General features: G+C 32.7%; 1 protein-coding gene across 1 annotated transcript; it reads right to left on the bottom strand.

Annotated features, from left to right (window-relative positions):
* Positions 1 to 4,777: 4,777 nt before the first annotated feature.
* Positions 4,778 to 7,317, bottom strand: LOC122604571 (probable LRR receptor-like serine/threonine-protein kinase At3g47570). Its single transcript, XM_043777454.1, has 2 exons — positions 5,385 to 7,317; positions 4,778 to 5,315 (listed from the first exon to the last, which is right to left on the bottom strand). The coding sequence occupies exons 1-2, from the start codon at positions 7,315 to 7,317 to the stop codon at positions 4,951 to 4,953; spliced, it is 2,298 nt and encodes a 765-aa protein (XP_043633389.1). The 3' UTR covers positions 4,778 to 4,950.
* Positions 7,318 to 12,343: the final 5,026 nt, after the last annotated feature.

Raw genomic sequence — 12,343 nt, forward strand, 5'->3', positions numbered from 1 at the left:
AGTAACCTTATTTTTTTTGCCCCTGAGTTTTTTTTTTCCTTTTTTTTTCCCATGTGCGTTCCTGTTTCTTTTTTTTTTTTTATAAATATTTTCTTTTTGTTGTTGCCATTGTGTGTGTATGTTGCTGGTGTGTGTGGAGAAGACAGTAACGGCCGCAAAGAAACAGGGTCATAGAAAAGGGTTTCAATTTTACACATTAACCCTTAGACTTTCATATTATCTACTAAAATGGCTAAATGTTAGTTATATATATATAATATATATAATATATATATATATATGAGTGAAGATATTACGAGAATTAATAAATTGTCAAAAACTGTGAGAACTAATCATCTTCATTGGACGGGATAGATCAAGGGATGATGATATTTATGTATTTATTATGAATAAAATAAGTGAATAAAAATTGATAAGGGCATAATTGGAATATAAGATACAAACCGAAACGTATGAAACTAATGGGATTGGTGTTTACAGAAAAATTGTCAACTAACTTTCCTATTTGAATTAGTCAACTTCTATTCGATCAAATACAAATATTTTAGTCCAACCATTATGAAAATATTACTGAGACATATACCTCTATTATTTAAAAAAATAATTGAATAATATGATTTACACTAATATAAAAAGTCCTATTATAATATATCAAGTATTCATACGTGTACATGAACTGTTTATATCTGACTTCAGCTATATACATGTGTTTTTGTTTGTGTGCACCTGTGTTCATATATTTCATATGTGATAATAGGATATGTACACATGTGGGATTTTGTACATATATGTTTGTCGAAAGTATCATCTGTGTTTGTGTGGTACAAATATGTGGTTCGGTATATACATGTGAATGTCCATATTTCCACAAGTGTGGATATTTTCTTTAAACAAAGTTCATAGATGGATGTTTAAAAAATCTTGAATGTGTAACGATCAATTTGTGTACATATAAATTGTAGTGATTTCATCATGTTCACGTGTAACGTCGTTACTAAAATTTCAAGGGTGCGACCTTGAACATCTAATTCGCAAATGTGACGAGTTCCTTATGATAAAAAAGAAAAATCGGTCAAAGAATACAAAAATATTGAATATAAATAAAACTGAAAAAAGTTAACAATATAGGAAGATGTTTCCGAAGACTAGAATAAACCGAATGACAGATCCTTAAAATATTATTATTATTATTATTATTATTATTATTATTATTATTATTATTATTATTATTATTATTATAAAAACAACTTTTATTGAAACTTTAAAAAAAAATTTTAAAAGATATTATTATTATTATTGATTAGTTATTTAATTAATCCATTAATTCTTAACGTTATCATGTTAAAAATGCAAGATTAGAACTATTTTACAAAAGAAAGAAAAAAATGTAAGATTGCAAAAAACGGATCTTAACATGTTGTGAATGAAAATAAATGATTGAGACATTCATGGGAATTTATTTTTCTAAATTGTTAGTTACTCGTAGAGCTTGTAACTGAATGAGTTATTGTTGGTGAATTGATAATTAATTAATTAATTAATGCGTGCTTATAAAGTTACAATACTATCCTTGTAAATATTGGTTCTTGTAGTTCTCAACATTTTATTAGTTCTCGTTTTAACTTTTTAATATATATATATATATATACTAGCTTTTTCATGGCTCACCGTAGATTCTTAAACGTGGCTTACTGGCAATCAATTTGAATATTGATCAGAGGTATTATTTTTTATCATATTTTTGATTTATGGTTGAGTGGTTCATTAAAAAAAATTTGTATTAGTGAACACACCAATGATATTTATTGGATTTGAAATATTTTTTCTTTCTTTAAATATATAAATATAAGATAAATATTGTTAAAAAATATAAACATGCCACATATAATAAAATCCTACGTGTCAATATATTAACATAGCTTAAGGTTTGTAGATGGCTTTAGAAAGCTAGAATTCCTACTGTTTTAATAATTATATATATATAGAGGGTAGGGAATATGTGGCTACTTGGGTGTAGAACCCCTCACATCTTGTTTTTTTAATCCATGAAAAGCATGGGGCCCAAACATTTATATATATATATATATATATATATATATTAAAATATTAGTATGTGAGACCGGGGTTTTATACCCAGGCTTGAGTATCTAACAGCCATATACTCTTTTTTCTCATATATATATATATATATTATTGTTATTTTTGATATTTTAATATGGTTTTAAAGTGTTTAACTTTGTAAATATATATTATTTGTTGAAAATTTATGTATTGTTTAAATTTATTAATTTTGTCTCTAGTTTTTAATTTAATAATTAAAATTTTTTTGAAAAGGGCTGGGAGAGGCGAGTAAGTACTCTTTGCAATTAGGGAGCAGGCGGGAAGGAAGAATAAAAACGGGAAGGGGTAGTGAGGCACTCCTCCACCCTAAAAGAGAGTAAAATATTTAAAGGCATAAAACTCATTTAATAAATAATTTAGTGTGCCCATCTAAACATACACAATAACAAAACACACACAATTAATGGAGGATATTATTACGAAAACACTAAAACTTTTGGAAAAACTGGTCCATTAGGTTGAAGAAAAGTGTACCGAAACCACAAATTATATCGGCAAAATATAGATGAACATGTAATTTTTAGACATATGTATTTATTTAATTATTAATGAAATGTTTGTCTAATTATTAATGGAATCTTAGTTCATTGTAACTCTTTTACTAAATTGTTAAATAACTATAGATGAGATGATAATAAAAAATTAAGAGAGTTAGATGTCATGAATACATTGAAAAAATATTTGATTCATTACATAATAATCTATTAATCCCTCCCTACTCGCGTGTTGTGGTCTGGAAGCAAAAAAGAAACTCAGGAACAACAGCCAAGCAATTAATAAAGCTGATTTCTATAATTCAAGGTAATTTTTGGTTTTTGATCTATTGTAAATGAAGAATTTTAGTCATTCTGTGATTAAATGATGAAATAAAGTATGTCTTATATTTTTATGATGTTAATTGTTAAATATCTCGGAATCATTCATTACTTCTGTGATTAAAAGGTTGAAACTAAACATGTAGGAATCCAATCAACCATTCGTTTTTCGCATTCATGAATTTAGGTCACTATGTATAGGGATATGCGTGGTCTGGTTTGGTCGGTTTTTGCTAAAAATCTCAACCAAACCAATGTAAACAGTTTAACATTTTTTTAAACCAATCCGTCTAAATTGTTATGTCAAACCAAACCGACGAAAATCAATTAACCGATTTGGTTTGGTCCGGCAAACGGTTATCATACTTTTGACATTCATATATAAAACCTTTTAGTATTACTAAATTGCAAAAGTTTCACTTATACTTAAAATGAAACACAAAGTATTTTAATAAATATAAATCTTATAATATTAATTAGGTTGGTGATTTAGGAATCACATCTTTGAAAATTTTAAATCTAGAATTTGAATATGCTCAACTTTATACCAACTAATAATTTGTGATTTATAATTTATAATATTGAATATTAATATATATATAATATATATATATAAAATACTAATAATAATAATAAACATACCATTGATATAATTAAATGGTTTGGTTAAACTGGTTTGATAAAAGTCTAAAACCACGAACCAAACCATAAGAGTGGTTTATTAAAAAGGTAAACTAACGGTTTAAGTTTTTGATTTTAAATCGACCAATCCGTCCAATTACTTCGGTTTAAACGGTTAGCCGGTTTAGACCAAACCGTGTACATCCCTAACTATGTAAATAGTTAGAGCATAGAATGAACTATCATATACAAATTTTGGGTTAATTGGGTTCGATATTATCACCTAGTGACATGTTTTAAATACCAATGCTATGACTTATGATTATTTTAAGTTTATGGGAATATAATCTTTCATTTTTATATGCATTATATGTTGCAATGAACTGTATCTTTGTTGTATTAGAATCGCTATTCATTTGTGTTACTGAAAACACGATTTATAAACTTTAAAAAAAGGTAAATGCTCGGATACCCCTTAGTCTAGCGACCATGCAACGCTGTAACACCTCAGAAACCTTGGTTGGGGAGCGAAGATTCGACCCCCTGCCAATTTTAGCACCTAGCCATTTTTTAGGGTGACAGGTGGCTACTGAAAACTTCATCACTCTTTATATATATTGTTAAAGAATTATAAATTGGTTAGCTCTCATATAATCATCAGCTACAATTCTTATGAATCTAGCTTTCAACAGCGTTCAACAGCGTAGAATACATTATCAGAGATGTTGAAGGGGGCTGGTTGCTCCGTTATATGCACGCTAATGGGGCAAGGTAAGCTGCTCTGTATGAGTCGTTACTAACAACTGAGAAGCAACAAAACAAATTTAGTTCTTCACTACTCGTACAGGAAAAAGTAAGTATCATAGATTCTCGAGAGTCGTAAAGAAAATGGAAATCGGTGACATTGTCGATACTTTGGTGGGTTCCATGTTGATAATACTTAGGGCATGTTTGTTATTGCGATTACAAAATAGATTTTGTGTTTTCAAAATATATTATGAGAAATTACGTTTGAAAGCATGTACGTACATGCTTATTCAAAACTGCATTTTCAAATCAAATAATTACTTTTTCATACAAACTCTTTTTTAGATTATTTGCGTTTTACAAACGTAATAATCAGTAATCACTAGAAAACGTAATCACAGTCACCTCTTAGATAAGTTATGATTTGGATTTGAATATATAAAAGATAGAAAGTACCAATATTGGCTGTGTTATTTAAGTATTATATGAAAGTCACTTTAAAAGAAAAACACAAAAACGATAATGGGTTGAGAGAGGCCCAAATTCTCGACCTCAAGATTACTCAAGTATATAGCTATGAGATCTACGAGCTACCTAGGAGCGCCATCCCCCTATGTTCAATCTTACAATCATATTCTAAAGAACTTCAGAGGAGACCATTGATATGATACAACTCCTGGATGATTTTGCTTGAGTTCATCCTCTCTTTGGGAGATTCCATGGAGCATGCCAACCCAATTCTTGCTAATAAAATCAAGCTTTCTTCCAACCTCTCGCACCTTCTAGCTTCATCGTCATGGTTGACATTTGCTCCTTCAATGATAGACAATAGGGTAGGTTCAATTATCTCCATTAGACGATCAGGCAAAGCCATTGTCACATAGCCGTGGAGGTTCAAACCATCTTGGAAAAGCTGGTCTGTGGGTCTCTTTCCTATTATCATCTCTAATAACAATATCCCGAAGCTATAAATATCCCCTTCTTTTGTCATCTCACCGCCAAGGCCATACTCTAAAACCACACGCATTTAGTTAGATATTGTACAAGATATTTTTTAAAATTTATGTTTAAACTGATTACCTGGAGCTGCATACCCAATAGTCCCTCTTAATCCAGCTGTACTGCTTTCGTGTAGTTTTAAAGGCAGGAACTTTGCGAGCCCGAAATCACCAATATGAGCAACCATGTCATTGTCAAGTAAGATATTGCTTGGCTTCAGATCACAATGAATTATGGGTACCTCACACTCTTGGTGGAGGTAGTGCATGGCATGAGCTACATCTCTTGCAATCGTTACTCTTTGGCGAAGGATCAATCGTTGTGGATGGGGAGCTTCTTCGATATTAGAATATTGTTCGGAATTTGGATGTAGCCACCTTTCAAGATTCCCATTTGGCATGAACTCGTAAATAATAGCTTTGAAATCATTACCCTGAAAATCAACTGATGAACAAGAAGTAATGACTTTTACAAGATTACGATGCCTTATGTTTTTCAAAGCCTCGCACTCCATCATGAAACTCTTCAAAGCTCCGTGGTTTCCAAGTTTTAGAACCTTGATAGCTAACATTTCATCAACTGGTTCAAGAATACCTTTATACACAACACTAAAAGCCCCTGTTCCGATCAAGTTTTGTTGAGAAAATTTATTGGTAGCTCGGAGTATGCTTCCATAAGAAACTCTTGAAAACGGTTGTATGTACGGAGCTTCTTCTGATGGTTGTGCTTGTGCCTTTATTCTTTTCCAACAAAACAGATAGAACAACACCATTGCTATAACTATAAGCGAGAAAATTGGAATGACAATTGGAATAACACGCGATGTTCTAGAACCTGTCTTTGACCTTGATACTATGGCACATTTAGGTAGGTGAAATTCAGGAAGGCCTCCACACAGCCCATTGTTCCCCTGAATCGAGATCAAACTCGCATTCTTGAAAATACCTTCCGAGGGTAACTCACCATCAAGATTGTTGAACGACAAATCCAACGAAGACAAGTTTAGTTGCTTTAAGAATTTTGGAATTTGTCCGGAGAAGTTGTTAGTGGAAAGATTAAGGTCGCTGATACCTCTTAAAACACTCATTGAAGGAGGTATCAGACCCTCAAAGGAATTGGCACCCAAATTTAGGTACTCAAGGCTTGTGCAACTTGCGATGGCATTTGGTATTGCTCCAACCAGATCATTGTGTGACAGATCAAGTGTCGTCAAACTTTTGAGTTTTTCTATTTCTTGGGGAAGGGGTCCAACTAAATAGTTATGAGAAAGATCTAGAATGATCGACAAAGATGATAGTTGGAAAAGTTCAACGGGTATAGGTCCCGTAAGATTGTTTATGGAAAGGTCGAGCCCCAACAAACCCGTGCAATTGCCAAGATTCGGAGGTATATGTCCTTTTAATCTGTTTTCCGCAACACTCAACTCTAGCAATGATAGGTTTCCTATAAATTTTGGAAAGTTCCCGGTGAAGAAGTTATCATTCATGAATATGTATTTAAGGTTTTGTAGATTACCAAGTTCACTTGGAAGCATCCCTGTTATCTGATTAGAGTCTAAAGTCAATTTCTCTAACTTCACAAGATTCCCGATACCAGGAGGCAATGTTCCATAAATGAAGTTATTTTCAAATGATAGAATTGTTAGTTGAGACGAGAGATTACCTATAGAACTAGGAAGAACTCCAGTAAATTGGTTGAAGTCAAGATACAACTCTTTTAGTTTGCTACAACCTACCATGGAATCAATGAAGTTCATACTATCAGGTTCCAAATTCCCTAAATTGTTTTTGTTTAACGCAACAAGCCGAAGATTTGGCATACGTCTGAAATCTATGTTAACCTTCCCAGTAAAGTTATTTATATTCAACACAAGGTCTAACAAGTATGAACAATTAGAAAATGAGAAGGGTATGCTTCCGGTAAATTTGTTACCCCATATATTAAATTTCTCAAGATTGGGTAGCTCCAAGCCTATATCTTTTGGTAAACTTCCACTGATTTCATTATTTTCCATGCTAACAGTTTTTAAATATGTTAAATTGCATAAGGATGGAGGGATCATACCATATAGAAGGTTAGAACCAAAAGTAATTAGTTGCAAGTTGTGCAATTGACCTAAAGTGTGTGGAATGCTTCCGCCTAGATAATTGTTGGTGGCATATAAGCTTTCAAGAGAAGTGAAGTTCCCAAAGAAAGATGGTATCCCTCCTGTAAAACCATTATTTTCAATGACTAACATCACCAGGTTCACCAGTTCAGTAAGCTGTTGTGGAAGCTTCCCAACTAAATTGTTCTTACCAAACCGAAGGACATTTAGCCTAGTACAGTTTGATAAACTGGGTGGAACTTCTCCTTCAAAAGAATTTCTGCCGAGATATAGTTCCTGCAACCTAAACAAATTTCCTAATTGAGGTGGGATCACACCTTTGAAGGTGTTATTCTGTAGCCTTATCACTCTGAGAAAACTTAAGTTTCCGATCTGAGGGGACACAGAACCAGCAAAGCCTTGTGAACCAAGGTCTAACATGGTGACTCTAGGATGTCGACGACCACATGTAACACCTTGCCATTGACAGAAATGGAAGGAGGTGTTCCATGAGTCAAGAACATGTTGGGGGTCATGAATGATGCTCGACTTGATGGCAAGAAGTGCCAGATGATCGGTATCGTTTGTGGCCAGTGTAAGTGTTGGAGACCATAACAGCATCAATGCCGTTACATGCAAGAAAAAGGAAAGATATGCCATGAAAAACTTTTTCTGCTTTTTGACACATTTGTTTCTAGGAATTGAGATTACTCATAAGGTTATACTAATAAATACCATTGCAATGACTCAACGTTGAAAAATAAGACTATCATGGACCCACTGCAACGAAATTTCATTCCACTTCATTCCAAGTCTTGGTCTTGCTTTGGAATTTTTTGGATTATAGTAATCTTTGACATAAACTCTGTAAAGTTAGTTATTCAACATTTTCTTTTTAGAAACTAGTAGGTATATATGTAAAACTAGGAATTCAAACTTCTGTACTATGATGCATCGGTATTCGATATAGTATCCGGACTTAAGTAAAAGGTCCCACGTTTAAATCCACATATTGTAAAAAAACTGATTAACTCAATTAATGAGCAGATATAGAGTCATACTAATTGCATTTCATTTACAGTTTTTTAATTAATAAATAAGTTCTCTCATTCAACTCATAGAGGAAACAAATTGAGAGACTTGGGTGGTTTTTTCTTCATTTAACAATTGTTTTCTGCTGAATAACTACTTTTACAAAGTTTATGTCAAAATGTCAAATTTGGTATTAGATTGCCTCTAGTGGAACAATCAGTTCATTCTTCTCTTGAATTAATATCTCTTTTTCATCATGCTCTTGACTTAGTCCTTTCTCATATGATATTGGATTTTCTCTAGTGGAACAATCACTACAATCTTAGTCTTACTTTTATTATCTTCCACAGGAATTGAACCTGCTTCTTCCATGTATATAATTATATCTTTATTTGCAGGGAAGCTTTTTAAAGTCCATTTGTTTTGAAAAAAAAAAAAGAAGCTTAAGTTATTAGTTGCAATGACGCTTGCTTCCCTAAAAAATACTGATCAACTTTTTTTAAACTTAATTAAGCTCAATGTATCCCGGATTATCTCTTTTGAAGAATTACATGGTAACATGACGTGAAACAATAAAAATAACAATCAGTAATTAATTGTTTCGAGTTATTTAACAAGGATACGGGACAAAAAGGTTGGGGTAGTGGTGGCCAGCTTCGAATGGGTGTCCGTAATAGTTGTGTAAGATGAAGCTAGTTGTTTTTTTTTTTGTGTGAATTTTTGTACATGTATTATTAATTAAGTAATAATTGTTCATTGGGAGAGATCACGAAAAGCTTAGCCGGATATTGTCAACTTCAAATCAATAATGCTTGATGGAGAAAATCTTTGTTGCATGACAATGATTCTTCTGATGATGATGTCGATATATTGCTGTTGTCGCTGCTTCTGTTCGTTCACCTGTACTTACTGTCATCAATGGTTCTGCTATTTTCAAGTTTAGAATGCCTACAAAACTTCTTGGGAGTGTACTCTTGAGCATCAGGAAGAAACGGTTGTAAAAAGTTGTTGATGTGTCGTTACTACCTGTTGTTTTGTTTCACTTTTACCCATTCCAATGAAGTAGATAGCCTCGTTTAAAAGACTATTAGCAGCTGGTTCTTCTAGTTTTGCCTTGATCACCTTTGTTGTTTCCTCAAAGTAGTCTAGATGATTGTCCAATGACATTTGTTGAATCTTTTTACCAGTAAATGAGTTTTAGAAATGCAAGGCTTGTTTCTCAGAGACATTCGCAGTGGCTGACTAAGATCTTCCGCCTTTCGTCGGGCTTGAGAGATTGTTCTGTTTTATGCTTCCTTGGATGTCTGAGGCATTTTTGTTATTGTTCATGTTTTGTATCCAAAGGCTTGTTCTCAGAGACATTCACAGTGGCTGCGTCAGATCTTTGAAAGGTTAAGTTGTTTTTTCCTTCCTTGGATGTCCGAAATCATATCATTATTAGCAAAGTGATTCTGATTGCTAACAAAACAGAGTTTTTTAGTTGTTTGTACAAACCTGTGTTTGGTTGTGTCTAATAAATTCAAGGGGTTGTCCAAATAACTACTAGATGTCGTAATTGTAGCTCTTTTAGGATCTTGTATTTTGTCTTAGCACTTTATTCTACAAACCATTGATTAAAAAGGGGTGTAAATGATCCGAAGTTCTATTGATAACTGAAAATTTGACTATGTTCATTCAATGACAGATAGGTCTTGGATGGCATTCTGTTCGTTGTGGTTATGGAAGCTGGGACTGGGTCATTTTTGTTTCTTGTTGGAAAATCCCCAACAGTGAACTATTGTACGAGTATATCAGTAATAGCATAATCCAATCTAAATTACATGTCCGCGCTTATGTTAATTATATAAAGTTTTTATACTTTATAACAGTGAGAAATGACTAGTTTTTAGTTTTTACCAAACCTATGACTAAAAGCCGTTTTGAATTTCTTTGTCATTATGCTCTTGAATTATATCTAGTGGAACTATCAGTTTATTCTTCTCTTGAATTATTTCTTTTTCATTATGCTCTTGACTTATTCCTTTCTCACATGACATTAGATTTCCTAGTGGAACAATCACTACAATCTTAGTCTTACTTTTATTATCTTCCACATGAATTACACTTGCTTCTTCCAAGTATATAATTATACATCTTTATTTGTAGGGAAGCTTTTTAAAGTCCATTAGTTTTGAAAAATAATAATAATTTTAAGTTATTAACTGCAATGGCCCTTGCGTCCTTTAAAAATATTGATCAGTTTTTTTTTTAAACTTAATTACTTAAGCTCAATGTATCCTGGATTATCTCTTAATTTTGAAGATATACATGGTAATATGATGCGAAACAATATTAGTAATGATTTGAAGTAACTTTGCTTTTCCTAGAATTGTCCAACACAACAACAGAATATGTTTCAAGTTATTTAACAAGGATATAGGACTAGAGGGTTGAGGTAACGGTAGCTGCCTTTGAACGGCGGTGTCCGTAATAGTTGTGTCAAGAAGAAGTTACCTGATACGAGTATTATACGACAAAGTTCATTGGGAGAGATGATGAAAAACATAGCTGGACATTATCACCTTCAAATCAATAATGCTTGAAAGGAGTAAATCTTTTTTGCATGACAATGATTTAGATGATGATGTCGATATGTTGCTGTTGTCACTCCTTCTGTTAGTCGACTCTCTCAGAATATGTCTTGTGAAAAATATGTCTCTGCCCAAAAGATATATCCCCCAATCTTTGGAAATAAAGTGCAGTGTACTCCTTTCTGCAGCATGGAATAAAAATATATACATTATTTCAACTGTGCTGCTATACTTACCTTCAACTCCCTGGGAGTGTACTCCGGAGCATCAGTAAGAAATTATTGTAAGAAATTGTTGATATAGTCGTTACTGCCTGTAGCAAACCCAAAGATAAATTCAACTTCTTAATCAACTATATCTTGAGCCGTTATAGAATTGTTGTTTTGGTTTCAATTCTAACCCATTCCAATGAAGTACTAATAGCCTCATTTATAAGACTATTAGCAGCTGGTTCTCCAAGTTTTGCTTTGATCACCTTTGTGGTTTCCTCATAGTCTATTTGATCGTTGCATAATATTCTTTGAATCTTAGTCTATTTGATCGACACTTTCATTTCGTTCCAAAGTTTTCAACCAACCAAATTAACTCACCAAAAGCTCTTTTCCCTTGACCTTGATCAAGTTTAGCCACATTTGGGTCGATTTCACCTCTTAACTACACAAGCGGGTCAACATTATCCGTTTTGATATGAAACAACTTTAAGTTTTTATTTCCTACCCATATTTTCATATCTAACAATTTTACAGAAATGATTCAACAACTTTTTACCATAAGGCAACTACTAATAATATTTTGTTTACAACAACTTACAAAGAAAAATTGCTTTTATATTATAACATTACCTTAAGATTCCGGGATGTATAAGGCATCCGCGCCAAGGATGTCAAGGCTAATGTTTGCCCCTGCTCTTCCATATGTAGCAATGAACTCTCTTGTTTTAGAATCACTATTCGTTTGCATAGTTACTGCAAACATGATTTAAAATTTTAAAACTTCGGCTACTTAATTTCAGTTAGCAATGAACCTTTGGTTAGCTTTCTCATAACCATCCGCTACAGCCTCCGGAAAACTTCATAAATGTCTTCTATTAGTTAGAACTAATGCATTCATTTTCATTTCCACATACCTGCTTTAAAATTTTCATCACGATTTATATGTTATGTTTCAAGTCGAACATTGGTTAGCTATTTCATGACCACCACCGACAATATCTGTCGATAAGTATAACGAAAATGGAAAACCAGTGAAATCATGGATACTTTGGTGGGTGCCATGTTGTTAGTATATGAAACGGGAAGGTATTACATGGATTTGAGCATATAAAAAGAAAGACAACACCAATATTGGTGGTA

The sequence above is a fragment of the Erigeron canadensis genome, chromosome 6 (assembly GCF_010389155.1).
Source record: "Erigeron canadensis isolate Cc75 chromosome 6, C_canadensis_v1, whole genome shotgun sequence".
Lineage (NCBI taxonomy): Eukaryota > Viridiplantae > Streptophyta > Magnoliopsida > Asterales > Asteraceae > Erigeron > Erigeron canadensis.